This window comes from Dichomitus squalens (genome assembly GCF_000275845.1).
Source record: "Dichomitus squalens LYAD-421 SS1 unplaced genomic scaffold DICSQscaffold_1, whole genome shotgun sequence".
Classification (NCBI taxonomy): Eukaryota; Fungi; Basidiomycota; class Agaricomycetes; order Polyporales; family Polyporaceae; genus Dichomitus; species Dichomitus squalens.
The window spans coordinates 1,127,460-1,154,341 of record NW_006766883.1 but is presented as its reverse complement, the minus strand read 5'-3'; the positions used below and the strand labels follow the sequence as shown (position 1 = coordinate 1,154,341).

Sequence of the window (26,882 nt, the reverse complement as noted above, 5' to 3'; positions counted from 1 at the left end):
ATGGGCTCGGGGAATGGGGCATGGCGACATAGTGGCTCATCTCTGCCTATAACCCTGGACGCCGTCGCTGCAGGTGTTGCCCCGAGTTTCGACCTCGCGCGCGCCCGGCATGCGCCGATGACTCAAATTCACCCAACCATTCTCCAACGATTTCCGAATGCCCTGGTTATGCACACGTAATATACAGACAGCGATACACTTCTTTCCTTCCCAGAGCGATGTCATGTCCGTCCAGCCAGCCAATGCAGTGACCAGTATCTACAGGAACTCGGAAGGGCGCTTCGCCGGATCTCCCCCGACCTCGTCGTAGACTAACCCCGCGACGCGGAATGCAAGCTCTGCACGGATACGTGGTCCAATCAGCAGCACGATATAAGGGCATAGGACCGTAACTTACCATCTGCCTGGCTTCGGACGGTGGCCTCGGCATAGACGCGGACAACATCTTCCGTGCCACTGGGCCTGACGAAGGAACGTCCCCCTTCGTAACGCCGCACGAGCTCGTCAAGTTTCGCCTGCAGCCCTGGCGGGCTAACCAGCCGCCGCTCAGCGTCCTCAGTCTTGAAGATGCTGCGGTCCGGCACCACGACCTTTACAAGACGGTTGGGCAGGTCGACGTAGAGCGAGTTCCATTCTACGCCGCTGTACGACTTGTGGGCCAAGACCGCCTCCACAAGGAGCATATCGGACAGCCCGTCGCCGACAGTCTGGTTGATGACGTTGGTGAGGTTCCTGAGGTGCGTCAGCGCTGTCGATTGAGCGGGCGTTGAAGGCTGGTAGGTGGAAAGCGTCTCCAGCGTCTCAGGAGAGAACAGGACCGTGCCGTGTCCGTTGGCCTCGAAGTACACACCGATGTCATAGTGCTCCGCTGCATGGTGGAGGTGCTTGACACCTGTGGGGACGCACTTGACGGGGAGACGCTATACTGCGGTGAATATGCGGGCTATAGCTACATCTGCGACTTCAACCGGCGTACCTCTGACAAGTACTTGGTCGAGCCACCATTCGCGTACGCTGTTTGGACAATACCCACTTGTATCTTACCCTCCAGCCCTGCGGATTTGGTCAGCTCAACGACGAAGGCTGCAACAAGTGCGGCGATCTTGTCTCCATCGAGCATGTGGAACTGGCCATGGTCATCCAGATAAAAGTAAATCAGCCGATCCGCATCGCCGTCAAGACTGCAAGCTCTCTGGCCCGGTGTCAGGACAGAAGCGAGGGAAGGGGGTAGTTTCTGTTGCGTCTTGACGAAGTCCGCGCCACAGGCATTGTTCAAGGCACCAAGTGTGTCAATCGCGGTGTTCGCTAACTGAAGCTCGAGTGAATTGCCAAGGTGTCTCGCTAGCTTTTGGCCCACAATAGCACCAACTCCGTTGGCACAATCTATGACAAGGGAAGGAAGCGCAGGCTTCCCCGCCTGATATGACATGAGCAATTGATCGTCATTCAGTACGAGAGTCTTGACGCACCACGAGCTGCTTGAACGCGGAGCTGAGTTTTTCCAGGTAGCCCTCTTCCGTGTCGTCACCGTACGAGTCTTTGGTGCCCTTCGTGTTGATGGCCCTGACGAGGTAGTGTAGCACCGGCGTAGTCGTAACGCCAGCATTCCGAGCATCAGCGCCTAGTGCCTTGAGACCATCCTCGAGCGAAGCGACGAGAGCGGGTCCCGATGGTCGAGTGTCCCGAGCGTAAACCACCTTCGCAGGCTTCGAGAGATCGATCTTCAGGTTCTTCACAAGAGTCTCCAAGGCATCGATGAGCGCGTCGGTGGTGGGTGCATTAGCGACGTTTGTAGCGTGGGTCTCCCACGATGCCTCCAACATCTCCCCGCGGGGGTCGACGAGTTTCACGCCGTTGTCCTAAGCGATCGAGGTTAGTCTGATAGATATTAGTCTAGCATGGATGGCTCGCACCGGCTCCGGGTTGTGAGAGGCAGTAACCATGACCCCGATGGTCTTGCTATCGAGCTTCTTGCTCCTGAGCGCAGCCAGGACTCCGACTCGGAACATCACTGGGTCTAATGCACTCCCGCTGATGCGCAGATCAGTAAACCATCTACTGCATCGGCAAGCGAGACGTACAGAGTCCTAAAGCCCGCCGTCCCATACTGGAACAGGACGTTAGCGGGCTTCTGGTGTTGATCGGCGAGTGCCCGGATGGCATCCACAGGCAACAAGGTCATGACGGATGTCGACGAAGAGCTGAGTGGGGATGCGGCCTTGCTGTGGAAGGTATTTATGCACGGACTGTGAGGCCTAAGGTTACGCGCTCTGCTCCTTGTATCGAGCAGATCTCGATCGCGACGGCGCGCAGGCCACGTGCGACGCGATGCACCATGATGTCTCCGCCGAGGCACTGGCACTTGCCCTCGCACCGCCAGCTGCTTAGCCTCACACCGCTGCTCTATCGTCGTAGACACTTCGGTGCTCAAATCCCCGCTTTAGTTATCTCTACTCACGACATCCATCATGCCCGCCAAGTCACAGGGTCAGACTCTGCTCGAGAAGGCCGATAAGAAAGCCAATTCCTCCACTGGCTGGTTCTCTTCCGCCTCTACCAAGTACGAAGAAGCAGGCGATCTCTACCAGCAAGCTGCCAATGCGTTCAAGATTGACAAGGAGTTCAAGCTGGCGGGGGATGCACATGCGAGGGAAGCGGAGTGCAGGGAGAAGTGCCAGGAGAGTAACGAAGCCGCTAACGCCTGGTGGAATGCTGCTAAGGCGTACAAGAGGGTCGATCCTAGCCGTGCGTTCCTCTATGCGAAGCATTGGTTGCTATATGCCTCATACTTGCCATAGTCGCTGTCCAAGCCCTCTCACAGACCATCACGCACCTGACAAAGGCTGGTCGCTTTAGACAAGCCGCCGACCGGGAGAAGGAGATTGGCCAGATATACCTCCAGGAGCTCAACGATCTCCGGAAGGCCTGCGAGAGCTATGAACGCGCAGCAGAATGGTACTCGCAGGAGGACGCTACCGCGTATGTCGTTGTTTATCTGACTAGCAGGATACTCGCCTGACATGCTTGCCCAAAGGACTGCGAATGCGTGTTACAAGGATGCTGCGGATCTCCACGCTGAGCTGGAGGAATATCCGCAGGCCATCGCTCTCTACGAGCAGGTGGCGAATGGCTCGTTATCCTCTCCCCTAACGAAGTACAGCGTCAAGGAGTACTGGTTGCGGGCCAGTCTATGCGCTCTTGCGATGGGGGTAAGTCTGATGCTCTTTCAGTCACATTAATCACTTATGCAACTACGCTGAGCAGGATACGGTAACTGCCAAACGCAACCTGTCGAAGTATGGTTCTCTCGATACTACCTTCACTTCGACCAGGGAAGCCAAGTTCATCAACATCCTCACTGACGCGATTGAGGGTGGCGACCTGGAGACGTTTACTGGCGCGGTCTTCGAGTTTGATCAAGTTACGAAGTTGGATAACTGGAAGACGAGCATATTGTTGAAGATTAAGAAGACTCTAGATCAGGAGCCTACGATCCTCTAAGACACTGTGGAAGGGAGTCCCTTGTACTACTTTACGAGACGCCATGTATCATCACAATTATTAGTATCGGACATTGCGCGGAACATGTATCAGGATGTCGCGCTGGTGGTTGGGCGCGTCCGCAGCATCCTTGTGTGGCCTGGACTGATCTCATTTGAAAGGTGTTCTGAAGTCCGAGACAGGCCGGACACGTCGGCGGTGACGGTGGTCTATTTTCACGTGACTTTGGGATGCTATTCGCAGCAGAAAGCTGTTGGCGTTGTATCCTACTCCTCGCACTACTTCAACGACTGCGTCTACTCAACTCTGTACCACTACACGTCTGTGAACGCTCCTTGGTAGCCGACGCGTCGCCCGACGTCCCCGACGCGAAGCGCGATGTCCTGGCTGGCCACTGTCGTGCTCTACCTGCTCCACGCCCTCTATAAGCTGGTCCTTGCAGTCAAGTCTTTGGTGGCTCGTTTCGACAGGGATCCCCTGCCTCTGGTTGCTAAACGTACCAAAATACCTTCACACTTGGCGTTGAACCTAATTCCTAATCCGGAGGCGGATGAGGAAACTAATGAAAAGTACATGCTTAATAGCGTGGAGAAGGTGGCCGCTTGGTGCCAGGCAACTGGAATACGGAGGTTGACGGTATATGATCGTAACGGTACGTCTCAATCTTCTGCAGGCTCGAAACAGTCGTAAACGAAGATGGAACGGGCTTCCATAGGTATTCTTGCGAACTCTTCCTTGGATATCAGGAAGCGCGTAATGCCACCAGCACAGGAAGAAGACGTGGATGATTCCCCAGTTGAATGCGACATACGCTACCCCCTTACACCTCCGCCATCGGACGACGCGGAGTCTAGACCGCTCTCTCCGCACTCTGAGCCGTCCATCCCGAAGCTCAGTGTCACTACAATACGCTACCCCACTAATTCTCCCAAAGCAAAACGGAGGTCAGGCGTCAGTAGAACAACATCAAAGCGCCGACGTGTCAACCGTGTGTACTGGCATCCTTTTTGGCCGCTGTTCGCCCTGACATTATCATGCAGGAAACGACGAGAAGGCTGGAGAGACGCCATTGGTCCTTCACGTCGTATCATACAAGTCCAGCAAACCTGCCATTGCAGCTGCAACTGATACGCTCCTGCACGATTTCAGGAAGACGAAGGTTGCTGAATTTGTATTCACCACTTCGGCGCGACTAGCAATCCAGCAGCTCCATGAGATACTAGAAGGTTCGCATGCGTGAACCGCCCTTCAGGACAACACCAGCTGATTTCAGAACGCGACAGGCGAGTATGGGTTTCCTTCGCCGGACCTGATGATCGTCCACCGAAAGCCGCCTGCTGGACAGTTGCGTTCACCGGTGGAAGTTACTGGATTCCCGCCGTGGCAAATGCACTTGACCGAGATACAGTGAGTCCTCATCTATGGCCTTTGGTAAAGTGTGGACTGACATGTCGACCAGCTGGACTACATACCCTAGGTTCGGTACGTGGTGGACTCGGGAAGCATCTGAACAGTCTTCCATAGAGGAAGTGGAGTTCAGAAGAGCTCTCGATGAGTATGCGGGCGCTCAGATGCGTCTTGGGAAGTAGCGCGTTCTTGTGTCGAGTAGGTGTAATACGTGTTGGGACTATACGTTGTGCAGCCGTCACGCCATTGGGCCTGGGATCCCGGGGACAGTTGGAACTTTATGACTAGATGGACATTGCCAGATACTTGGACTGAACAGTGGACTTGTCCACACTAGACCCCTTTGTCAACGCAAGGTATGATGTAGACTCCGACTGCAACTTTTGCACTTACACTGGCCCTCTGCATCGCACGTTTGCACCGCCGAGCACTGACATGCAAGCAGTGCACGCTCGGCTATTTCGTTCCTGGACGCGTCCAGATGCAAGGCAGGTCTATTCTTATCGCCAAGTGTCGCTTCCTTCTCAACTGTTTCCCACTGAAGTAAGCCACCGAGTCCGATCAGTTGCATGGGTTGCGCTCAAGGCCCGCAGTTTCTTGTCACCGGTCTGACGCGCTTCGTACTGAAAGCTCCGGCGTATATATTCAGCGCTACACATCCTTCAGCTCTGCAAAACCGCCTCGTACCATGACTGACTACTACCCTGCTGCGGACTCCTTAGATCCTCGCGAGTTCAACACTGTAGAGCCAGGGTTGGCAACGGCTTACAAGCGAATTATCGTCTGCTGCGACGGGTCAGTGTTGCTTGTGCATGGCTGTAACGTCATTCCGCGTAGGTTTACGTACTGACTGCGTTCACAGAACATGGGACGACGCCTTGGATGCGACCGCAAGGTGGAAGTACTCCAACGTCACTGTACATCTCACGCAATTGCTGCGCTGTGGCTCTCAGGCTTACTGTCGTCTCGTAGAGGATCGCTCGGGCTATCAAACACATCGACGACCGACAGTCAGTGGTATTGCAATTGCCCGCGCGCCACTACTTACTATGCCATTGCAGCGGTTCGCCAATCCACCAGGTCGTGTTCTACCAGTCTGGCATTGGGACTGAGAACCTGTACGACAAAGTCGTCGATGGTGAGCTATACTGTTAGCGACGGTCAAACTGACTGGGGCTGACTTGCGTCCTTCCAGGCGTTACCGGTGCTAATCTGGGTGCGCGGTATATCCCGCGCGGACTGCTGGAGAGATTGCAGTTGACTAACGTGGGGCCGTACAGCGAACAAGGTCGAGGAGGCCTACGGTTTCATTGCTCAGTAAGACGAAATGACCCACAGTTCCCGAAGCATCTCGATACTCATACATGGATGCATAATTACATAGGAACTACCAGCCCGGAGATGAGGTACAGTGGTATAGACTCGCATACAGCATAGCACATGCTGATATAGTCGTAGCTCTTCCTGTTCGGTTTCTCTAGGGTTCGTATACTCTCACATAGCCTACGTCTGCTCCGGCGTTCTGATTAATCGTCCCACATTAGGGCGCGTACACCGCCCGGATGGTCGCTATGTTCATCGTGCGTTGTCGCCTACAGTTCGAGCTCCCGTGACATGTGTACTAAACCCTCATGGCTGCAGGGAGCAATCGGGGTGCTGAATAGTACACAAATGGACCATTTCGCTGATATCTTCCTCGCGTACCAGAAGCGAGGAAAAGCCGAGGACCCGGAAGGTACACACGCATTGAAGTCATCGGTAGCCCCAGTCTCTGAGCCCGGGCCTCCTAATCATAGACATACAGAAGCTGGACGCCCAACTTGCGCCTTGGACTTCTGACCACGGTCCCGGCAAGAGACGCGCTGCCATTGGGCCCGAAGGCTTCTCTATCAAGTATGGGAGCTGTGAGCTAGAACGGAACCGTCTGGACCCCTCTGATGTGCTGATTATAGAGTCATCGGTGTCTTCGACACCGTCGGTTCCGTCGGTTTGCCGGAGGAGTTGACCTTGGGCAACGAGAAGATGAAGAATATATTCGGGTTCCCGGACCACCTCCTTGGAACACATGTCGAGCGAGCTTACCATGCTATGGCCATCAACGAGACTCGAGCGGACTTCGTCAGTGCATGACAAATCTCACACTACGAAGTTCAGATCTCATGTTATAATTTAGGATGTCGCGAAGTTTGAGCAAACTCCCGAAGGACGTAGGAAGGGTCAGGTGCTCAAGCAGGTATGTCCCACGGTTCAGTAATCCGTATAGCGGCAACTGACTCCGGAATAGTGTTGGTTCACGGGTACGTCGCCTAACAGACGATTTCGAGTACAGGTGGCTTAACTATTTTCGCTCACGTTCAGGATGTCACAGTGACGTGAGTAGATGTTTCTTGTCTGCTCTAACAATGTCCTGATACTGGACAGATCGGCGGTGGCTATAAAGAGCATGACCTGATGGAGTTGACTTTTAATTGGATAGTCGTAAGTTCATCTCAGACCACGTACATCCCAGGCCGTATAGCTTACTCAATTGGAATGCCAGGCCAACATCGAGGATGCCTTGTCGCTCGACTTCGATTACATCGCTTCGCTTCCCAACCCGGGTAAACCCTGGGGAACGGAACCCCCGCACAAGTGCGTGCTAAATGCTATATTTTCAAGACTGGACTCCTCATACATTCGACAGCCCTCTCGTTGGTATTTACTCTCTTGCGAAGTCAATCCAGAGGAAGCTGCCCACCCAAACGGATGATATTACCCATGAAGTCATCCACTCCTCCGTTCTGGAGCAGAAGCAAGTGGTACCTGAGCTTAGAAAGGTTCTCGATGCCAATCCAGCGATTGTCGCCACGCTGCTTCCTTGGGAGACGAAGATGAAAGAGTACTGGGCTGTCAAACTTCATACTCGAGCTCCCGGAGTCCCCGATTCAGAGACTGTCGTCACAGCTGCCGACGCTGATCCTGCGCACCAGACACACCATGCATCGTTGCTTCACAAAGCTGGGGAAGCGATCAAACATATTAAACATGGGGACGTCCACAAGGAGCACGTCAAGGACTGGTTGGGGAAGCTGGTGCATGAGAGTAACATTGGTCCTGTGGTCAAGGAGTTCCTGTAGTCGGCCATGGGGAGTGGAGCTACATAAGACAACATCATTTTGCTTGTACTACGCTTCGATGTATGGAATGAGTGCCTGTACGGGTAGTGTGCGACGTGACCAAATTGGGCAAAGTAGGCGGAAGAGCTGACCCACGTGCGCGCGAAGGTACTCCTCGCCGCGACGCGTCTTCACACCGGGGTCTGTCGCGCGAGAGTCTGCCAACGCTCGTCCACCCACGCCCGCCCCTCCGCCTCTGGGAATGCGCTCCTGATAGACCTCGTTACGCTCGAACCACTTGCACGCTACCCGGAGGATGGCGGTGAAGGACATCGTGGGCCTCTTCGAGTCGCGCTCCCCACCATCCTCATCTCGCACTCAATCTGCACAAGACCGCAAGGCGTCGCAGCACGGCACGTCTCCTTCACCACCCACACCCAAGGCACCCTCGTCACATTCCGCGCTTGGCCTCCCCTCACCAAGTCCTGCCAGGTTCATCGCACACCCTCTACTGCGCAGGCGGGAGCCCAGCTCGGCAGACCAGGAAGATGACCCAACTCTTCCAGACCCTTCTGTTTCCGGAGGATCGTCGACAGCCTATGCTCCCCTCAGTAATGTCGATGACGAAGAGACAACACCCTCGGCCGGCGATGCGGATGTGACTGATGAGCTCTTGTCTGTCTCGGGCCGTCAGCAAAGCGTCTTCGCTCGTGGCAGCTCTCGGCCACACGCTTCTGGCTGGGCGAAGAGGGTGGATGATCGCGATGAAGACTCAGCCATTGAGCTTGGCACACTACTGCCCGGCAACACAGGTTCGTCGCAAACGGTGTCTATCCCTGGTACCTCCGGGTCTTGCTCCGAATCGCGGTCACGATTCCAAGTGGAGACGGCGTCCGTCGCTTCTACGTCTACAGTGTACAAGAATGCACCGCTCTCCTCGTCTACGGTTACCCTTGTGCAAACTTCGCGCGTCCTAGGACCGCATACACCCATCCCTCTGTCGCAGATCTTAGCTCGAAATGCTGCTCCGGTATCGCTTCCCAGGTTGGACGAGTACATCTCGACCCTCGAAGCACCTTCGTTTCCCATCACCCATGCAGCAAACGGCAAGGGGAAGGACAAAGCTCTAGATATCGCGCCGTTTCCGCCACTGGAGAAGCTCAAGGGCACCACTATCGCGGACCTCGAGAATAATTCTTCTGTCGCACCTGCATGGAGGAACCGAGATACCATTTTCTCCGGCCTACTCAACGTTGCGCTCAGCATCACAGTCAGTTGCCCGTTTGATCACTCTGGTTCAATGAGCTGATATTGCCCCAGGGCTCAAGCGCGATAGCCTCATTCTACAGCGTGCAAGGGCTGGTGGACACGCTTCAAATATTCGCATTGCTCCTGAGCACCTTCTGTACGTACGACCTATCCTTGATAAGATAAACGGCGACTAAGTTCCGACAGTCTCACACGGGGTGAAATCGGAGGGCAACGTGCGAACCATCCTGTTGCAGACAATGTGAGTTTCTTTGCTCCGTTTGCTGGACAAGCTGACTGACATTGGAACCAGCCCGAACATCCTTGCCCTCAACTTCGCTTCGACCTTGGTGCAGTCCTTGATCTTACTCATCATCTTGATGGTCATAGCGGGCGTTCTGCTCTATTGCTTCATGAGGATGACGTCTGCCTGCTGTTCCGCCGTCGTGCCAGAGGGGATACAGCCCACCACGTATCTCAAGAACACGTGGGCTGTTGTCTTAACAAGTTTTGTCCTGACAGTCATCTATCTTCCCTTGAGCACGATGGCGGTCCATGTTCTTGTCTGGTCGGACGACTTGTGGGCAGTCCAAAACCCGTATACCAATGCGACTTCCTTACCTCCAGTCGTCCTGCCCCTAGGCCCACCGGATGAGTTTCGTGACCCTCTGGACTTCTGTTATACCACCACGATGCTGCGCAACGAGATCAATTGGGCTCCTGCTGCAGTGATACTCGCCCTGATATGTTTTCTTGGAGTAAGTCACTTACCACGCTTCTGCCCCACTGACTACAATCTGACGGCTTGCAGTTAACGGTTTGGTATCCGATCCACCTCCACCGAACCATCAACCTTGTGTATCCGAAGGTTGACCGCTATACCGAGCTTGGCGGATTGCGAAGCCAAAGCGATATGGATCGCGAGTATCAGCGGCTTCTGGACCGAGACAAAAACCCGCTGTCCTTCCTTTATAGTGGTATGTTGCCAATACTCTGAGCGACTTGAACTTGTCGTGTGACATATGCTTCATCCACCAGGATTCCGACGAGGCTGGGCGACGTATCAATCTATGTACCTGTTTGCCAAGCTAACCACCCTTCTCCTCACGGCCGTCGTCAGCCCGGATAACTGTCTATTCCGAAATATTCCTTCACGAAATAACGTCGCTGTTGCTCGCCAGATCTTGCTCGTTATCGCGATGCTTGTGTTCTTCATCTTGCAATGCGTGTTCGCTCCTTTCTTGGACCCTGTCAACAACGCCAGCGAATGGTTCTCTCGGCTCAACTACGTCTTGACTTCGGCAACTTCTCTTGCTGTCGCACTCAATATACCCGGACAAGCTATCTTCAATGGACCAGTGCTCTATCTGTATGCATTTCCTTTGCGGACGTGTCGGATATGTGCTGAAAAGCGTATCCCAGAATCTATATAATAACTTATGGCCTCAGCTTCTGTAGGTCGCTGGCTTCTGAATTGCTCCCTACAGTGTCTCACTTTTCCTGTCTGCAGATTTTATACTCATCAACATGGGCATTGTTCGTCGATGGGTCAAGAGTACGTGGCTTCTTTCCGCCATTGCGCGTCGTGCTCACGCTTATATCCACCAGAGCTCGCGACTAGGATTGATTTCAGTAAGCATGTGGGCCCCACAATCTCAATCAGATGCTCATTGGCACCGTGTTATAGGCATCGATATATTTTCACCTAGGCTGGATTTGTCCCCTAATTCCCCACACGCGAAGCGTCGGATATGGCAAGAGGCGATTACCACATTGCTCCTCACGGATGAGCATTGTCGTATACCCAAGGAGCAGAAGATGCAGTTCAAGCAAGCGCTCAGCAGCGAGTATCCGCCGTACCTCCTCAATTTCAAGGGTAGTCCAGGAGAGAGGCATGTCGAGAATCTGAAGGTATAGTTTTCTTCCTCGCCGCTAGCCAAGAACGTACTCGTATAACAGTGCTGCAGATCCTGCGAGAGGTCGGAGGACTGGCCTACACCAAAGCCGTCAGACTGATCTCCGGTCCTGACTATGAGTGGTTCCGATACTTGGAGGAGACCATCCTGGAGCACTTCATTGGCCCGGACTGCTATTGGAAACCTAAGGGGACTCTTCCTCGTGGCTGTACGAGGTTCTTCGGGAACGCTTGGTGGATCCCCTTCCCCCCAACGTTGGTGAGTGCCAGTCTAACATGGCTCAATCGCGTATGCTTAACCCCCTTCGAGGTTATCGAGTACGACGACGGTCCTGAGGCCGTTCTCAGTGAGGTGAAGGACTTGGAGGCCTATGTCCGCCAAAATTCCACCGAGGACATCATGCGGAAGCGACAGCTACGCATGGCGCTTCGCGCTTTGGACGGGCAGTTCGTCAGGTGGCCCTACGACCATGTCAAGGAGGTTGGCGACCACGACCTCTTCTGCTGTTGCGGCAAGCGCTACGGAGCCCAGACATCCATCCATTACCAGGCGGGAAAGCTCACTATCAAGCGCAACGGGCACCTGGCCTGGGAAGGCCTCGATCTGGGCAGCGGTTTTACCGTCGAGATCGCATACGCCAAGGAGGTCAAGGTGAACGGGGCCGTCATCGGGCTCACGGACGACTTCGACCTGAACCAGCCGCTCGCGCACTTCCTCGCGATGAACGAGCAGCTCATCCCGAGCCGACTGTCGTACATCGAGGCCGTGCTGCACAACTACCGGCGGCATAACAGGAAGGAGTTCGAATGGAAGCGGCACACGCTCTCGTACCGGTTCTTGAGCAACGTGTACGACCAGCCGCGGGAGCCTGCCGGTCTGTCGGCGAGCGCGGTCGAGATGGAGAGGGACGCGCGGGTGCGGAAGCTCATGGCGGCGAGCGTGGACGTGTTCGGGATCTCGTACGAGCGGTTGGAGGCGGTGACGAACTCCGAGCTTGCGACGTGGTGGTATATCTTCTGGGTACGCATCACTTCGCGAAGCCACCGTGACGAGATGTTGACAACACATGCAGGATGACCTATGGCGGCGGAACTACGATGCGATCAGTGGACTACAAAAGTATGAGACGGACTTCAACCCGCACTATCCCACGTCGATCGCGTACACGCCTCTGCCTAGGGCCGCTCTGGAGAACTTCCTTACGCAGCGAGGGCTATTGAACAAGAAGGCCAAGTTTTTCGACTTTTTCCATGCCGGATTCCTGAACAAGATCTACCTCCGAATGAATGATGTAGTCTACCACGGCATGGATGGGGTAAGTCACATTCTGGCGAGCAACCCCATTTCGTGAGAGTAGATTCTTATGCACGATGTGCACAGGCTATCATCTTCCACCTCGGCGACGATACTTCCGAGCTCGACATGGAGGAGATCGACCTTCAGACGCTCCCTCGACCGTCCACTCTCGGGACCGGGGGAGGAACGGAGTACGACGACGACGAGATCCGCGCTCGGCCGGTCTACCGCTGGGAAGGTATCCTCGATGACCCCCTCCGCGCGAAGAAGAGCCACCAACGGCGGTTCCTGTCTCGGCTTGCAGTCTGGTTTGGAGTCAGTCCGCTCTGGCGGAGTGGTGACGCGTCTCAGGGTCTGTCATTGGATGTCCGTCTGGAGAACGGGAAGTACGTGCTATTGGAGGGGCAGGGGACGATGAACGCTCGGAAGTCAGACAAGTGGAGAGATCTGGATGGGCAGGAGAAGTCTACGAAGTCGACGACCTAATGACAGCCACGACACCGGACGCTACATTATCATGTATATACCAATCTGGGGTATCTGGGGACGATTTGCTTGTATGACTATGACTTGACGCGTTCGCACACTATGAGCAACTGAGCATCTGCGAATGATTTTGAACATACCAGCAGTTCGTCATGCGGCTGCGTTCTCTGCCACTGAAACCTTGAACTCCTCTAGCGCCTCCAACACCTGCGGCTCGAAGGATTGAAGCCATTGCGGCGGCTCCCCTTCAGATGGCACATGCCCCGAACCCTTCGGCCACTTGATTGCAACACCCTTCTCAGCCACCTTCATCTTGAACGGCCCTCCCAACAGCCCCCGAAGCTGCGCGGCGACGCGCAAACCCCCGCCGCCTCCGTACGTGACGAGCAAGACGGGCTTTTTGTGCCATTCCCAGTAGAGGTGGTCGAGGGTGTTCTTGAGCTCACCGGGATACGAGCCGTTATACTCCGGAGAGAGAACGACGAAGCCGCTGCACGAGCTCACGAACGTCGCCCACTCGCGCACGTTCGGGTGCAGGTACTTCGTAGGGTCGCGGATCTCGGCGGGGACGTACGAGCCATCGACAAGGGGGCCGAGCGGGAGGGGCGGCTTCGTGGAGTCGACGAAGACGACGTCCGTCTTGGAGTTCTCGAAGCCTTTGCGGAGGATGGGCGTGAGCCAGTTCGCGATGCCGATGCCGTTGCCTGGTCGGCGGAGGCTGCCCATGATGAGCGCGACTTTGGACATGGTAGGGTGCTGAGGGCGTTGAAGATAGCGCGTGCGCAGGTGGCAGGCAGATCAGGCCGCTCTGTTATAGTCAAGCATGCACTGATTATGATAGGCGAATATGGGTGTTGGGTGTCGCAATTGGACAGGGCTGCCGCAGCTTGGGTTTGGGTTCAAAGCAAGCTTACTGAGCAAGCCGTGGACGTTATATAAAGCTGATGACGAACATGATGTGCCCTCGGAATGCGCCTATGTCCTGTGTTGGCGCACGTAGAGTCGGCATAGTCGACGATTGACTGCGAACGAAAGCTACAAGCCTTGTGAGTCGAGGACGGACGATCGCGCGCAACGACGCGATCGGGACGCGGTCACGTCCGTGCGGGCGCCATCTTATCTGATAACGGCAAAATAACCTCTCCTGCGATCTATGCAGCACCGCGCTGAGCAGCGGTCGAACCTGTAGGGTCACAACCTTCCACTTTCCACAACCTGCCCGGATTCCCTTGACTCGGAATGCCTCGTAGACCGCGCCCCGCTTCTAGGAGGACCTCGCAACATGCCGCCACATCCTCAGTCAAGGCAGCGCACACAGCTACCCGTGCAAAACCTGCTCGAGGCTCTAGGTCTAAGGCCAACCATACTCAAGAAGAATCCGAGTCGGACGAGTCGGCAGTAGCAGGCTCAAGCTCCGACGGTTTCTTCGAAGAAGGAGCCTCTGGTTTGGGCACGTCTGGCCCCGAGGATGAAGAGGATGACCTTGGTGGGGGCGAGAGCTACGTAGGAGAATTTGACGACGCGGAACCGGACGCTCCTCGGGTCGCGCAGTGGGTGGACGATGAGGAGTTGGACGAAGAAGAAGTCTTGGAAGAGGCATCTGAGAGCAGCGAAGACGAAGAGGGGACTAAGTCCCACCTAGTATGCTCTCTCCCTTCTGCCTCCCAGGATGGCTTGTCTGAACCGTGTCCTCTTAGCAAGCGAGCTTACGGTCGCTATCGTTTGGTGCCCTACGCAAAGCACAAAAGGCTTTAGCTAAAGTATCAGCTGTTGCTGACTCTGAAGAAGAGGAGCGCTCTGCGGTATCAGAGACTGAGGCTGAGTCCGACGGCCCTGTAGTTCGTTTCGACAAGGGCAAAGAGAAGGAAGAAAATATCCGACCAAAGAAGGTAGTGCCAAAACGCAAACACAAACATGCGTGAGTATGCTGTCAATTCATCGACTTGTGGACCTAATATCTGTTCTAGACCTATGGAGATGTCCTCGAAGAGACCCGTATCTCGCTCGAGGTTTGTAGCCGAGGATAAAGTTGTACGTATCTTTTGTCGATTTGCAGAATTGGCTGTTCGTACATTCATGCCTCTCCGCAAGGTACCACGCGATCCACGCTTCCTCCCAGTGACGGGCGAGTTCGATCCCAAGCGCTTCCAGAATCAATACGGCTTCCTTTCCGACTTACACCAGGAAGAGCTGAGCACACTCAGAGAGAACCTCAAGCGCGCGCGCAAATTGCTTGCTAACTCTCCTCGAGACCTCCGCGAGGAGCGAGCAGCCGAGGTCGAGCGTCTGGAGCGGGCTGTCAAGCGTGCTGAAAGCGCGGTCAACAAGGACCGTCGGGAGAAGGTGGAGATGGAAGCTCTCGGCAAGGTTGCTAAGGAGGAACGAGAGAAGCGGAAGCAGGGCAAGAAGGCGTGGTTCATGAAGGACGGTACGTGTTCGTCACGCCTGTCACGTCTTGAGTATGAGCTCACTGCACACCTTCACTGCACAGCGGACAAGAAGGAACTGCTGCTACGGGCGAAATACGATGCTTTGGCGGAGAGAGGCGGAAGAGGTGCAGTACGCAAGGCGATCGAGAAGAAACAGAAGAAGGTCAACCAGAAGGAAAAGAAGAAGATACCGTTTGTCCCAGGACAGCTGTCGAACACCGGAAGTAGGTCTACACGGGAAGGAGGGCCGGCTCGGCTGAAGCGTGCACATCCTGGAGGCGACAGTGGATCCAGGAAACGTCCTAGACCCAACTGATGCAAATCTAGTTTTGCTTCTGCCCGGTGTTCATTGTCTATAGTGTTATCGAGAACCTATAGTGCCATTCATGCAAGTTACAAACGTCATTATATTGAGAGGCTAGGATAGGCTGGTATGGTAGAGGCAGAGTGCGCCACAACGTTAACGAAGTTGCACATGTAAATAACGAGCGTCTGTGAGAAGTGCCAGGAATGGCCACCTGGCGGCTACGGAACATCTCTTTTCACTCATCGTCCATGTAGCTCCCTCACCGCTGCATACCCCTACTGCGGCGCCGCCTTCATGCACGCGAAATTTACCCCCATCTTTCCAGGCGGACTTAGTCTATGTACCATCCCCCAGCATGACGCCCCAGGACGACTCCGGCTGCCCCCCCTTCCAACCGCCACCGCCTGCAGAAGTCTATGGCCATGTCTCAAATCCCGCAGACCTCCCGGACGGCACGGACAACGAGAGCGAAGATAATGACATCTATCGCGGCACCCCGCCGACTCCTGGGCCTGCCAGAACACCCTCACCAGCTCCATCCACCTCTTCTTCCAGCTCTAGCTCAAGCGCATCTGTTTTTGGAGGCCGGCTTGGAGCGATCTCTGCGGGGGTCGAGCATGCGATAGCGCGATGGGCTCGCGCATGGCGTTCGACCTCAAGTCTGTCCTCCTCATCGTCCACCTCCTCCACGTCGTCCGCCTCCATCAGCCGCGGCAAGTCCCAAGCACCGCGCAGGCGCAAGCGGCGCCCACGCAGCATCGCGACCACGATACAGAACGCGCGGTCAGAGCTCGAGATCGCCGCACGCATACGGGCCCGTGAAGACCTCCGGAATATACCTCGCGGCTTCGTTTTGTATGTGCCCAAGCTCCCTCCGGCCTCTGCGAAGTCGCACGCTGCCGCCGAGCGAAGGGCGGCGCGGATCGCGCTCGTTAACCAAGACCCGATGTTGTGCACTACGGACCTTCACGAGGTCACTGCACGCTTGAACGTCGTCTTGAGGGAACGCGCGAAGGCTCGTCGTGTCCGCGCGGACCCGCAGCCTTCGGTCCTCTCCGCAGCATCTTTGGCACCCACCTCCAATGCCTCGCCTCCGCTGCGACCAGTGTCGCTTCCCGTGCATGACTATATGCTCTCGGACGTGGACGCTGTCGCGCGGCCGACGCCGACTCTCCCGAGTTCAAGCACATCACGCAAGGAGAGGGAAGGGAAGGGCAAGCAGAAGCAACCCATGGTCCAGATACCCCAAACCCCATCTGCCCTACCGCCGCCGAAACCCCTCACTGTCAAGCTCGAGCCTCAGCGCGCGCCGAAGGCATGGTGGCTGGACGTATCTTCTCCTTCGTGGGAGGATATGTGCGAGATCGGCAAGGTCTTTCCAGTAGTGTTCTTTGACCGACTGATAAGTTCTAAATCGGACTCTATGATAGCTGCTAGGGCTCCACCCGTTGACACTGGAGGATATTCTGACGCAAGACCCACGCGAGAAGCTGGAACTGTTCCCGAAGCTTGGGTACTACTTCTTGTCGTTCCGCGCCATCGAGAGTCGGAAGACGCGGGAGCGACTGCGGAACATACTGAGCGCAGACGTGGTGAGTGAGGATGACGAGGGTATCGTTGCAGAGGTCAATATGTATTTGGTGGTCTTTCGTGAGGGGATATGTTCTGTAGGTGTCCTAGTGTGCCTGCTCAAAAGTGAAGGCATTGCTCACCCATGCTCGTCAGTTTCATTTCGCGGATGTTGAGGGTAAGTCACAACGAAGGGTTTATGGGTGAATGTTGGTCTCAAGCGCTTCGCGTGTAGAGCACGTAGACCGGGTTCGGCATAGAATCATGCTGCTTGATGAGAGTACCAACGCTTCATCCGGTACGCGACACTCTGCCTTCAGCATAGAATAACGAGCTTATTCGTGATGAACAGATTGGATTGCCCACGGCCTTCTGGATTCGATCGTCGACTCCTACTTCCCGTACCTGGACATTATAGACAAGGAGGTCATGGAAATGGAACGAAGGGTCTTCTCGGCTGGCCGGCCTGATGGTCTACTTCGAGGAGATCGTTCTGAACGCCCTCATACACCCCCCGTAGCCGAAAAGCAACCGTTCCCCGAATCCAATCCTTCTAGGTCGAAGGAAACCTCCCACACAGAGGTGGACGAGATAGATTCCCCGCCTTCGCCGGCCCTCGCGAAGACAACGTCAACCAAGACCATTCCCCTCCGACCCCGATTTGTTTCGCCTGCCAGCGTCCCCTTAATGATGCGTCGGGCAAGACGTGCCATCGTGGACGTTATCGCCTCTATACCCCGTTTCAAGGCTGTCGACACGACCGCCCCTGGATACTACCACCCGACAACCACCGTGTCGCGTATGGCGCGTATTCGGAGGCTCGTCACATCTTTATCGCGCTTTATAGCCGTTAAATCCGAAGTTGTGACGCAGGTGAAGAAGCGGCTGCTGACCAAGGGCGAGTGGAGTCTCGGCTCGGGGACGGAAGATGATTTAGATATCTTCGTGTATATGGGTGACGTCCAAGGTAAACATGACTTGTGTGTTCTGCAGATTCCAGGAGTTGACAGCAAGCTCTAGATCACATTCTGGCTCTCCAGCAGTCGCTCGCTCACTACGAACGGATGCTCAACCAGTCGTATCCGACATTCCTCCAACAGCTTCGAATGTCAGTCAACAGGGCCAAAAATGACAGTGACAAGGCCGTGACGTTCCTGACCATCATTTCTCTGGGTGTTGTTTGCGTGCAGACTCTAATCGGTGCGTGGTCCTGGCACCCTGCGTGAAATCATCTGTACTCATCCGAGCGTAGGTCTATTTTCCATGAATGTTGGAGTTCCCCACAACAATCTATCTGGAAACAAGTACACCACATTTGCGGTCGTCGTCTCTGCCGGAGCTGTCATCGCTACCATCTACTCCAGCGTCGTCCGGTACTGGTGGATCCAAGCCAAACGGCGCAGGCTTACCTCGAAGCTGAAGGCATAATTTATATCACAACGGACGGATTTCTGGTTTGCTCTCTAATATTGTTCGGTAATCGGCTTACCAGCGTTTTGACATGCTATTTTGCTCCGCTCTGATCCTTTGACTCAGCACCGTAGACTCTCCGAAGTTGCTTTGTCTGCATTCGCTTTCTGTAGCCGTAGTACCAATTGACCGGATTTAGCTGCGCCTCGCTTAGAGCCGAACGATCTCCGACCCGTAGTAAAGCAGTGTCACGACCGGCTACTTTCTATTGTCGGCCAGTGGACGCGTTGAAACAGAAGGTGTGCTCTACTTCCGGTGACGGCTCGTCGCATGTATGGCTGCAAGGGTCGCATTTATGGCGATCATCAGCGGGCTGTGTTGCGGGTGCGATGCCTACAGATGCTATCAATAGCCTGAATGGTTGCAGGCATTGCAATCGGTGGTTATAACTTTGTTTGAGTTGTTACGCACGGTGAGACAGCCTTGTGCTTGGAACAGTGGGTGGTGCAGGGGCTAACGTCATTGCACCGTATACAGTGTCACTATCACGAAGCTCATCGTATCGTGTTCCACGCTAGACAAAGCGTTGTCTCCACTCATGTGACCCGCGAAGTCTCAGTCAAGCGCCCTTACAATGCAATTCCATAAGTCCTTCGTCTCATAGCGGCTTCGGATGTGATGTATCATCACACGAGGCCGAAGCACCCTGCATTGGTGAGCAAATCAGGCCTCGGCGAATCGCTCGTCTCAGACCTTCCAACGAAGCAGCGGGCAACTGCATATTCTGGACAACTTGTACGCACGACGTCCCCACTGATGCCATTAGGCGGCAGGCACATGGTCTCTTTGTGAGTTGCCTCACTGGTCAAGTTGTCAACTCGAATTCGGGGCATAATCACACGGGGGAATTTGACGGCGTTGGCTTGCCACAAATTCCGGAGGAAAGGCCTCCACATGCTTCTTCTGATGACTATTGGCTGACGGTCGGGAATTCAGTGCGCAGGTAGTATCCCACTATACGGCATACTGTTCGCTTGAGCTCTGCCTTGATGCGCTGCACGGCTCACGTTAGTATGTCAGTGTTGGCCGCATATTGTTTCCCGCTCAAATATTCGCCGGTACTTGACCAACTCTTGCTAACACCTACTGTCCCTACAAGCTGCTTCTTTGCTTGCATGTCGCCTCCTTCTCCCACAATCCGCAACCGATTTCGCCAGTCCAGCGACACTATGGAGTCCATGGCCAAACTCGTTTCGCCCGACGTGAACGGACGAGGCAATCGCTCTCCTTCAGCCGTGTACTCCCATGTTCCTTCCTCCACTCTGCCTCTTCGCGCGGCTAGTAGTAATTTATCCCTTGTGAGTGATACCGTATAAATCTAGCCTAGATTATGAACGACGTCGTTGTTATAGGTCGTCATGACTGAAACATCGCGTCCGTCAGTCTCCGATAAGGTACGTCAGAGGAACCTATGTCAAGTTCGACACTGATGTATACGAACAGTATGTCCTACCCCTGGATCCGGCTGCCTTCAACGGCCTGGAGTCAGACGATAGCCTGCACACCCCGGACCCTCGCAGAGATCGCAGGCTTGATGGGGGCGGATATATATTCACTGTACGTGGACTCATGAACCTCAGCTGCATTATTATCCTTGGGGCTGGCATTATCGCGCTTTGGTACGCAACCTCTGTTCTATTCTCTTGCTCTTCTATCCTAATAAGCATCCTCATAACTAGCGTCGGTTATCCCTTGATTACCTACTTCGCCAAATCCCCCCAGTCAACTCTGGGAGGCTTCGGTCTCGGCGGTATCAATGCTTCCGGTCAAGTTCCTGATATCCCAGGCATTCGTGGCCTGATAGACCGCGACACGCCCCAGGAGGCTCGGACGAGGGTGGACCATGTGACGGGACAAACTTGGCAGCTAGTCTTCAGCGACGAGTTCGACCAAGAAGGCCGAACTTTCTACCCTGGAGATGATCCCTACTGGGAAGCTGTTGACCTGCATTACTGGGCCACGGATAACCTGGAGTGGTATGATCCAAAGGCAATAACAACGCGTAACGGCTCACTGGACATCACGCTCACTGAGGAACAGAACCATGGGCTGAACTACACTGGTGGTATGATGGCTACATGGAACAAGTTCTGCTTTACCGGCGGCCTCGTAGAAGTATCGGTCGTGCTACCAGGTTCTAATAATGTCAAAGGTCTGTGGCCTGCCATATGGGCGATGGGTAATCTTGGTCGAGCTGGCTACGGTGCCTCCCTCGACGGCATGGTGCGTGTCCGACACATGGTTGAGAATCACCGCTGAATCCTGTTTCCATAGTGGCCTTACACTTACGACGCATGTGACATCGGGACTGTAGCCAACCAGACTTTCAACGGCCAACCAGTCGCAGCTACTGTGGATAATGACAGGGACTATGACGGCGCCCTCTCTTATCTGCCCGGTCAGCGGCTGTCGCGATGCACTTGTCCTGGTGAATCTCACCCGGGGCCTGTCCACTCCAATGGCGAATGTGTTGGTCGGTCGGCCCCTGAGATTGACATGTTTGAGGCTCAGGTATGTTTTGATCACCGCTGTTATGCCAGATGCCTCCCTCATCGGTGATGCGGCTTCGACTGTCCTGTAGATCGGAGGGACACCAGAAGGTGCTGCGGCAGGCGTATCTCAGTCGGGACAATGGGCGGTAGGAACGGTTTCTGGTATGCCATATTATGCACTGACGCTGCCATGGTAATAGCCATTCAATATCAATTATGTCTGGAACAATTCATCGGATAACCTGATCATCGCCAATGCATCGAAGAGCGTTTTGAACTCCTACAAGGGAGGGATATACCAGCAGGCCACGTCCGTCATAACCGCCACTAGTACGTTCTGAAAGTCTGGAGCTGACGTCGAGTGGGCCGAACACTGTCTAGACCAAGAGGGATATGAGTTGAATGGGAGACAGTACTCTGTCTATGCATTCCAATACAAGCCCGGCTTCGGCGACGCAGTGAGTAGAAGCTACTGCTACTATCAAATAGGGGGCCGTCTTTGCTGAATCAGACACAGTACATCGCGTGGATCACCGATGGACAATTAGCCTGGGCTTTGCGCCAGCCTGGTATGGGACCTGACGCGGTCGCAGAGATAAGCGACAGGCCTGTCCCCCAAGAGCCGATGGTGAGGATCTCCCTATGTATAATATCGGACCTACTGACACCTTCGGATTAATTTCAGTATCTCATCATGAACTTGGGCATTTCTAAGAAGTTCGGGGATGTGGATTTCGCCCATATCCAGTTCCCCACTAGGATGCGGGTCGATTACGTCCGTGTGTATCAGGATCCCAGCGCGATTAATATTGGGTGCAACCCTCCTGATTTCCCGACAGCGGCATATATCGAGGAGTGCGTGGTCTGTCGCCATCGCTCAGCGTAATTACATGACTCACGTCTCCGTTGTGCAGGTACAAGGAGGCCTACAATAACCCGAACCTGACGACTTGGGTTGATGACTACAAGCGGCAGTTCCCCAAGAACAAGTTCCTAGGGGAGTGCTGAGAAAGGATCGGTTTGCGTGCCTTAGACTGGATCAGCCCTTGCTGCTTCTGCCTTCATCAGCTCGGACTTCAATCGCATACTAGGCGCATATACCCAGCCTACGTTGCAGGTCGTGTCAATGAAGTCAGTGCTGAATGCGCATACCAAGAGCTGAGGTGTTGCCCCCACGCCATCCACCGGCACAGTTATAGCGTGTATATCGAGAAATTCAGATGGCTACGAAGGTAATACGATGTATATTCCCTCTATTGGAAGGTATTCTCTGCAAGGGGGGATGGTGATTACTCTACAATGCATTACATCCAGAACAGTCGAATCGGGGACTGCAGTCTTACATAGTTTAGGCGCATGCTGCAGTAGCGCATAGATACCCATGGCGCAAGAAACGAAAAAAGGAGTCCTGCAACCATACGGATTTGAATGGGCCATATAATGGTCGTGGAAAGGTCGTCCAGCAGGACGTCATGATGTTTCATGCACGTCGCGCTTCTTGTCGCACAGCTGCACGACACGCTTGCTCTCCTCAAGGACTGCGAGAACTGCAAAAGGCGTGAATACGCCGTGGACAGCATGGTGAATGAAGCACTCACCCTTCGCCTGGAACTCGGCCTGCTTCAGCTCGATCTGCTCGCTGCTCGCCAATATCTTATTCTCCTGTGTCTTCACGGCCTTCTCGTTCTCGCGCAAGTGCTCCGTCTCTACCCTGACGCGCTCCTGCGACTCCTCAACCTTCAAGCACAGTGCGCGCATGGCCTCGATCTCGTCGTGGTACTCCAAGCGCAGCTTCTCGAGCTCGGCATCTGCGAAGGGACCCTTCCTTTAGCACCTCCACACCGCGACCCATACCACATCCACTTACTCAGCACCTCGGCCTCGTTCGACGTCTTCACGTACTGCGACATCTGATCGACCCAATCCTTGTCCATAGCCCATGCGACCGACTTCGACTGGCTCGCGACGCTCAGCTTGCTCATGCTGTCCCGCTTCTTCAGACTGCTCCGTCGGCGCACAATGGGACGGTGCTCCGCCTCCTCCTCATGGATCGTAGGAAGCCCATTGGGTGGAGTCGACACTTTCGGCGGCGTGATGGACTCTCTAGGCGAGGGAACCGGACTGCTGGAGACGGGGAGCTCGAGCACCTGCCCCGTGGGCGACCCGACTTCAGTGGCCTCCGACGGGTCCGGTTCGGGCTCGGGCGATGTGATGGGCGGGCGCGTTCGGTAAGGGATGGGTAGAGGGTCTGGGGAGCGTGCCTGCACCCGCGCGGCGTGGTCCGCGCGCAAGTACTCGGACGGCTTGCGCCCTTGCGACGGTCTTGGGGGGTCTGGGTGATAGCCGGGGACGGCAGGGGCGGACGGATAACGTACGTGTCCTCGCGCTGGCGCGGGGCCGCGCGCACGCTGCTGGTCCTGTCTGACAGGCGGGGCGGCCGGGTGGGTGTATGCGCCCGGCTGGCCCTGCTGCTGCGCGGCCTGCCGTCTCGCCATACGCATGCGCTCGGGGGTGGAGCCTCTGGGAGGCGGCAGTCTGCTGGAAGATGGGCTGCGGCGCACCGCGGCTTGTTGCGCGTACGCCTGGGTCCGCGCCTGGTGCGCCATGCACTCCTGGCACTCCTTGCAGTACGGCGCCGCGGCGGGTCCTCTGGAGGACTTGCCGAGCTCGCCGCCCTGCAGCTTGTACCAGCGCTCCATCTCCTTCAGCCTGAAGTCGGGCGGGGCGTGGACGGTCTGGAACAGGACGCGCGGCGCGGGCTTGTCCTTGGGCTGGCTCGTACGGCTGAGACGGGTGCATTTGCGGATCATGCGGTCCTTGAGGTGGCGGATCTGCAGGATGCGCTCCCAGTTGGCGGCCTTGCCCTTGGCCAATTCGGCGTTCTCCGCATTCAGTATGTGGCCGTAGATTTGCGCGGTGTAAGGAGGAAGGAGAACCTGGTACGAGGTCGTCGATAATGAACACGAGGATAGAAGAACATGATATAGAACGAGGCATACCCGTAGTTCATTCGGGGTGTCCGTGCATTGGATATAACGCCAGCCTGACCTCGTTGTTCCATCTGGGTTCTCCAGCTGACCGCGGACCGGACTCTGCTGATAATAGTTGAGCCTGGGGTCGGCTGGCGGGAGATAGGCCATGGGTGCAAAGGGCGCAGTCCCAACCGCAGACGGTCAATGGTCGCGAAAGAGTACAGACGAGGGAGACGCAGTAGCGGAGGGCAGGAGGAGACAATTGGCAGGAGGAATTGGTGCCGGAGCGGGTGCGAAAATATAGGCGCGACGACGGGGCTCGTGCAGTGATCTGGTATCAACGCGCTTACTCGTCTCTGCAATTGCAAGCCCCGTGGCTGCCCCTCATCCTGGGCCGCGTCGTGGCTCGCCATGCGGGGCGTATAAGACCTCGTTCCCTATGCCAGGTCAGCCATCCCAGGAAGATGTTCCTTGGGGAAGTCGCCGGGTTCGGGGGAGAAGAGGGTGTGCCCCCTTTCAGCTTACCATTCTCTGTACGTCCTCGGCGGCTCCTGCTTCTCGATTCACGCCATCGATGTGTCTCGCCCTCTCTCGTCCCGATAAATGCGACCGCGAGCTTCCCATCTGTCGGAAAGCGGTCCTGAGCTGTCGAGGATTTACATTATAGACGTATGCGGTTTAGATGACTGCAGTCGTGGTGGTCGCGGTAAGTGGTGCGGCAGCATTGAGTGGGCCAAACAAGGCATGTTTGTGCACGACGCGCCCACATTGCGTTGCAGGGCACAGTGTTCAGCCACCGATGGGACTGCAAGTTGGTGTCAACATCTGAATAGAATAGGAATAGCAACCTGGTGCATGCATATCGAGTCCCGCGAAGTGTACTGGATGCGGCTGAGCACGCTTTAGCACATGCTCCGAAATTGCCATATACGGCAATCCAACCGGTTACGGTTGGTGGCCGGGATTCCCACAGAGCATGGATGGTGCCCCGCGCTGGCTGGACAACTTGTCTTATTCCCGCTACCTCCAGTGCGGGTCGGCACCAACTCGCCCTCCTCGTTCCCCGCTCTCGGTTTCCTTTTCTTCTGTCTTTACTTTCGATGTCGTCGGTTTTGGCTCAATATGAATCCTTTCTTGTCGCCCATGTCTCGACTATCTCCAGCCTCGAGTCCACACTGAGGTCCATTACGTGGATTTTGCCCGGCAGGTTCAAGGATGCGGAACTCGCTTCCGAAGCTCGTCAGTCTGTCCACCTTGAATGACCACGCATGTCTTGTTTGACTCTAGCCACGCAGTCTCGGCTATCCTGAATATCATGAGCATGTACCATGACACCCTTCTCGCAAAGGTCGCGCACTCGGATCCGAAGTACAAACCACTTCTACCGTCTTCACCCCACATGCGCTACACAAGAGCATGGTGCGAGAAGGACGCGCGGTACAAGTGGGCCGGACGTGCCTTGGAGCTGATCAAATTCACCGAATTGCTTCTCGAGATGGGGCTGCGTAGGAAGGTGTCGCATAAGACGCGCTGGAGGAGCATCGTTGTGCTTGAGGCCCTGAAGTGCGTACCTTGACATGCATCTGCTGCTGAATCCAATCCAACTACCTGCCCAGAGCTGTCCTCCGACTCGCCCTGTTGCGCATCACACGACGGCCCTTGATTACTCCTCCTATCCCGGAGAGAGAATTTGACCCCGAACACATTCCTGCGGGCTCGGACACGTCCTCTCCGACTCTCGCTGCCTCTTCGCCACCGTCCTCCGTCCCATCTACTCCCGACCACCTCAAGAACAACCACGTCGCTCTCCCACCGCATCCCCTCTTGACACTTCCTCCGCCCACGCACTCGCCCACTCCGGTGGAAGACTTCCTCCTTCCCAAGGCCTTGACTACCGCTTCGGTCAAGGCGCCGACTTCCCTCGTCAGACCACTTTCGAGTCCGAAAGACTGGCTGTCAGAGATCACCTACATACTGCGCCCGCTCGTGTACGGTGCGTTCGCTGTTCCAGACCTTTCCTTTCGCACGTTCTCTAATATGCTGCACAGCTGCGATGCTGTCTTCCGGAAGGAAGGACAACAGGCCCCTCATGACCGCGCTCGCCCTCGAGCTTCTAGCGCTCAATCTCCGTCGGGTCCCCTCCCCGTCCTCGGCTCTGGAGCGCTCCGAATATGCGCGGAGGGACCGCGATGTCGTCTGGTACTTGTTGAGAGGCTCCATCTGGGAGACCTGGACTCGGTGTGTATCGCCTTCTTGCCTTCACGGTGCTCTCGCTGAATGCACATCTTCCGCTGTAGGCCCAAGCTGGAGGGTATTGCAGACAAAACCGCCCACACGCCGTTCATAGGCATATTCAGTGCTTTCGTGAAGGATTGGATTCCGCTTATCGACGAGTATTATTATTGTGCGTACGGCTCATTCGCCCCTGGGCTATGACCGAACCTCATCTTACTGACCTCTCTCCGCGCATAGACACTGCTCCGTAATGCTAGGGTATCGTGGACTGGATATCATCCCTGTTTGCTGTGCATATATACATGTATTATGCTACCACTGGAAGAAGCTGAACGTGTTTGCCGCGAAATGCCGTTGCAACACTCGACTGTGTACAAAGATGAGCGGAAGACAGACGTGTCACGATGCACAGACTTCTGAACAGCATCGACTTGCGTTGATCTTACACGGGTCTCTTAC

The 26,882-nt window shown here is 55.4% G+C and overlaps 11 protein-coding genes across 11 annotated transcripts; 8 read left to right on the top strand and 3 right to left on the bottom strand.

Annotated features, from left to right (window-relative positions):
* Positions 1-147: 147 nt before the first annotated feature.
* On the bottom strand, positions 148-2,229 carry DICSQDRAFT_131042 (phosphoacetylglucosamine mutase). The gene is made up of 6 exons (XM_007360203.1): positions 2,082-2,229; positions 1,914-2,031; positions 1,470-1,859; positions 977-1,417; positions 398-920; positions 148-338 (listed from the first exon to the last, which is right to left on the bottom strand). The coding sequence occupies exons 1-6, from the start codon at positions 2,180-2,182 to the stop codon at positions 259-261; spliced, it is 1,653 nt and encodes a 550-aa protein (XP_007360265.1). The 5' UTR covers positions 2,183-2,229; the 3' UTR covers positions 148-258.
* Positions 2,230-2,395: 166 nt separating this feature from the next.
* On the top strand, positions 2,396-3,581 carry DICSQDRAFT_75793 (TPR-like protein). The gene is made up of 4 exons (XM_007360202.1): positions 2,396-2,745; positions 2,799-2,979; positions 3,035-3,209; positions 3,265-3,581. Exons 1-4 carry the CDS (start codon positions 2,469-2,471, stop codon positions 3,499-3,501), a joined length of 870 nt encoding a protein of 289 aa, XP_007360264.1. The 5' UTR covers positions 2,396-2,468; the 3' UTR covers positions 3,502-3,581.
* Positions 3,582-3,785: 204 nt separating this feature from the next.
* DICSQDRAFT_75790 (uncharacterized protein) lies at positions 3,786-5,250 on the top strand. Its single transcript, XM_007360201.1, has 5 exons — positions 3,786-4,153; positions 4,217-4,489; positions 4,542-4,727; positions 4,785-4,908; positions 4,961-5,250. Exons 1-5 carry the CDS (start codon positions 3,880-3,882, stop codon positions 5,088-5,090), a joined length of 987 nt encoding a protein of 328 aa, XP_007360263.1. The 5' UTR covers positions 3,786-3,879; the 3' UTR covers positions 5,091-5,250.
* Positions 5,251-5,593: 343 nt separating this feature from the next.
* Positions 5,594-8,099, top strand: DICSQDRAFT_75789 (uncharacterized protein; the record flags this gene model as incomplete). Its single annotated transcript, XM_007360200.1, has 18 exons — positions 5,594-5,703; positions 5,771-5,825; positions 5,881-5,918; positions 5,970-6,046; positions 6,104-6,124; positions 6,189-6,225; positions 6,293-6,314; positions 6,367-6,390; positions 6,453-6,488; positions 6,550-6,643; positions 6,705-6,801; positions 6,861-7,026; positions 7,082-7,141; positions 7,193-7,205; positions 7,267-7,280; positions 7,330-7,386; positions 7,448-7,539; positions 7,592-8,099. The coding sequence occupies 18 exons, from the start codon at positions 5,597-5,599 to the stop codon at positions 8,022-8,024; spliced, it is 1,443 nt and encodes a 480-aa protein (XP_007360262.1). The 3' UTR covers positions 8,025-8,099.
* A 220-nt stretch (positions 8,100-8,319) lies between these two features.
* On the top strand, positions 8,320-12,949 carry DICSQDRAFT_164605 (uncharacterized protein; the record flags this gene model as incomplete). The annotated part of the gene is made up of 14 exons (XM_007360199.1): positions 8,320-9,273; positions 9,324-9,408; positions 9,459-9,513; positions 9,565-10,009; positions 10,063-10,228; positions 10,290-10,620; positions 10,674-10,705; positions 10,762-10,806; positions 10,860-10,883; positions 10,939-11,162; positions 11,219-11,425; positions 11,477-12,187; positions 12,240-12,482; positions 12,548-12,949. 14 exons carry the CDS (start codon positions 8,320-8,322, stop codon positions 12,947-12,949), a joined length of 3,924 nt encoding a protein of 1,307 aa, XP_007360261.1.
* Positions 12,950-13,247: 298 nt separating this feature from the next.
* Positions 13,248-13,696, bottom strand: DICSQDRAFT_123338 (NADPH-dependent FMN reductase; the record flags this gene model as incomplete). The annotated part of the gene is made up of 2 exons (XM_007360198.1): positions 13,248-13,291; positions 13,312-13,696. The coding sequence occupies 2 exons, from the start codon at positions 13,694-13,696 to the stop codon at positions 13,248-13,250; spliced, it is 429 nt and encodes a 142-aa protein (XP_007360260.1).
* A 415-nt stretch (positions 13,697-14,111) lies between these two features.
* Positions 14,112-15,857, top strand: DICSQDRAFT_151191 (uncharacterized protein). The gene is made up of 5 exons (XM_007360197.1): positions 14,112-14,590; positions 14,647-14,867; positions 14,917-14,980; positions 15,041-15,377; positions 15,441-15,857. The coding sequence occupies exons 1-5, from the start codon at positions 14,189-14,191 to the stop codon at positions 15,692-15,694; spliced, it is 1,278 nt and encodes a 425-aa protein (XP_007360259.1). The 5' UTR covers positions 14,112-14,188; the 3' UTR covers positions 15,695-15,857.
* Positions 15,858-16,139: 282 nt separating this feature from the next.
* Positions 16,140-18,864, top strand: DICSQDRAFT_95481 (uncharacterized protein). The gene is made up of 7 exons (XM_007360196.1): positions 16,140-17,057; positions 17,116-17,352; positions 17,411-17,432; positions 17,490-17,552; positions 17,607-18,221; positions 18,275-18,454; positions 18,507-18,864. The coding sequence occupies exons 1-7, from the start codon at positions 16,632-16,634 to the stop codon at positions 18,680-18,682; spliced, it is 1,719 nt and encodes a 572-aa protein (XP_007360258.1). The 5' UTR covers positions 16,140-16,631; the 3' UTR covers positions 18,683-18,864.
* Positions 18,865-20,097: 1,233 nt separating this feature from the next.
* Positions 20,098-22,224, top strand: DICSQDRAFT_95478 (glycoside hydrolase family 16 protein; the record flags this gene model as incomplete). The annotated part of the gene is made up of 10 exons (XM_007360195.1): positions 20,098-20,118; positions 20,168-20,343; positions 20,404-20,947; positions 20,999-21,235; positions 21,306-21,362; positions 21,417-21,546; positions 21,598-21,674; positions 21,734-21,844; positions 21,902-22,078; positions 22,138-22,224. The coding sequence occupies exons 2-10, from the start codon at positions 20,294-20,296 to the stop codon at positions 22,222-22,224; spliced, it is 1,470 nt and encodes a 489-aa protein (XP_007360257.1). The 5' UTR covers positions 20,098-20,118; positions 20,168-20,293.
* A 462-nt stretch (positions 22,225-22,686) lies between these two features.
* On the bottom strand, positions 22,687-24,356 carry DICSQDRAFT_47154 (uncharacterized protein; the record flags this gene model as incomplete). The annotated part of the gene is made up of 5 exons (XM_007359818.1): positions 22,687-22,763; positions 22,815-23,024; positions 23,084-23,337; positions 23,380-24,152; positions 24,216-24,356. 5 exons carry the CDS (start codon positions 24,354-24,356, stop codon positions 22,687-22,689), a joined length of 1,455 nt encoding a protein of 484 aa, XP_007359880.1.
* An 862-nt stretch (positions 24,357-25,218) lies between these two features.
* DICSQDRAFT_95472 (peroxisome membrane protein) lies at positions 25,219-26,767 on the top strand. The gene is made up of 6 exons (XM_007360194.1): positions 25,219-25,427; positions 25,484-25,751; positions 25,805-26,181; positions 26,237-26,426; positions 26,486-26,592; positions 26,661-26,767. The coding sequence occupies exons 1-6, from the start codon at positions 25,289-25,291 to the stop codon at positions 26,672-26,674; spliced, it is 1,095 nt and encodes a 364-aa protein (XP_007360256.1). The 5' UTR covers positions 25,219-25,288; the 3' UTR covers positions 26,675-26,767.
* The last annotated feature ends 115 nt before the right edge of the window (positions 26,768-26,882 follow it).

Bases quoted from the DNA above. Each gene is read 5' to 3' on its own strand.
- DICSQDRAFT_131042 (XM_007360203.1), bottom strand. From the start codon at position 2,182: ATGACCTTGTTGCCTGTGGATGCCATCCGGGCACTCGCCGATCAACAC. The intron at 1,418-1,469 runs GTGCGTCAAGAC...ATGTCATATCAG, and splicing joins CCGCGTTCAAGCAGCTCGTG to GCGGGGAAGCCTGCGCTTCC. The intron at 339-397 runs GTAAGTTACGGT...GTATCCGTGCAG, and splicing joins CGTCCGAAGCCAGGCAGATG to AGCTTGCATTCCGCGTCGCG.
- DICSQDRAFT_75793 (XM_007360202.1), top strand. From the start codon at position 2,469: ATGCCCGCCAAGTCACAGGGTCAGACTCTGCTCGAGAAGGCCGATAAG. The intron at 2,746-2,798 runs GTGCGTTCCTCT...TACTTGCCATAG, and splicing joins CAAGAGGGTCGATCCTAGCC to TCGCTGTCCAAGCCCTCTCA. The intron at 3,210-3,264 runs GTAAGTCTGATG...TACGCTGAGCAG, and splicing joins TATGCGCTCTTGCGATGGGG to GATACGGTAACTGCCAAACG.
- DICSQDRAFT_75790 (XM_007360201.1), top strand. From the start codon at position 3,880: ATGTCCTGGCTGGCCACTGTCGTGCTCTACCTGCTCCACGCCCTCTAT. The intron at 4,728-4,784 runs GTTCGCATGCGT...AGAACGCGACAG, and splicing joins GCTCCATGAGATACTAGAAG to GCGAGTATGGGTTTCCTTCG. The intron at 4,909-4,960 runs GTGAGTCCTCAT...CATGTCGACCAG, and splicing joins ATGCACTTGACCGAGATACA to CTGGACTACATACCCTAGGT.
- DICSQDRAFT_151191 (XM_007360197.1), top strand. From the start codon at position 14,189: ATGCCTCGTAGACCGCGCCCCGCTTCTAGGAGGACCTCGCAACATGCC. The intron at 14,591-14,646 runs GTATGCTCTCTC...GTGTCCTCTTAG, and splicing joins AGGGGACTAAGTCCCACCTA to CAAGCGAGCTTACGGTCGCT. The intron at 14,981-15,040 runs GTACGTATCTTT...CCTCTCCGCAAG, and splicing joins TTGTAGCCGAGGATAAAGTT to GTACCACGCGATCCACGCTT.
- DICSQDRAFT_95481 (XM_007360196.1), top strand. From the start codon at position 16,632: ATGTTGTGCACTACGGACCTTCACGAGGTCACTGCACGCTTGAACGTC. The intron at 17,058-17,115 runs GTCTTTCCAGTA...ACTCTATGATAG, and splicing joins ATATGTGCGAGATCGGCAAG to CTGCTAGGGCTCCACCCGTT. The intron at 17,433-17,489 runs GTAAGTCACAAC...CTTCGCGTGTAG, and splicing joins TCATTTCGCGGATGTTGAGG to AGCACGTAGACCGGGTTCGG.
- DICSQDRAFT_95472 (XM_007360194.1), top strand. From the start codon at position 25,289: ATGTCGTCGGTTTTGGCTCAATATGAATCCTTTCTTGTCGCCCATGTC. The intron at 26,182-26,236 runs GTGCGTTCGCTG...TATGCTGCACAG, and splicing joins ACTGCGCCCGCTCGTGTACG to CTGCGATGCTGTCTTCCGGA. The intron at 26,427-26,485 runs GTGTGTATCGCC...CTTCCGCTGTAG, and splicing joins ATCTGGGAGACCTGGACTCG to GCCCAAGCTGGAGGGTATTG.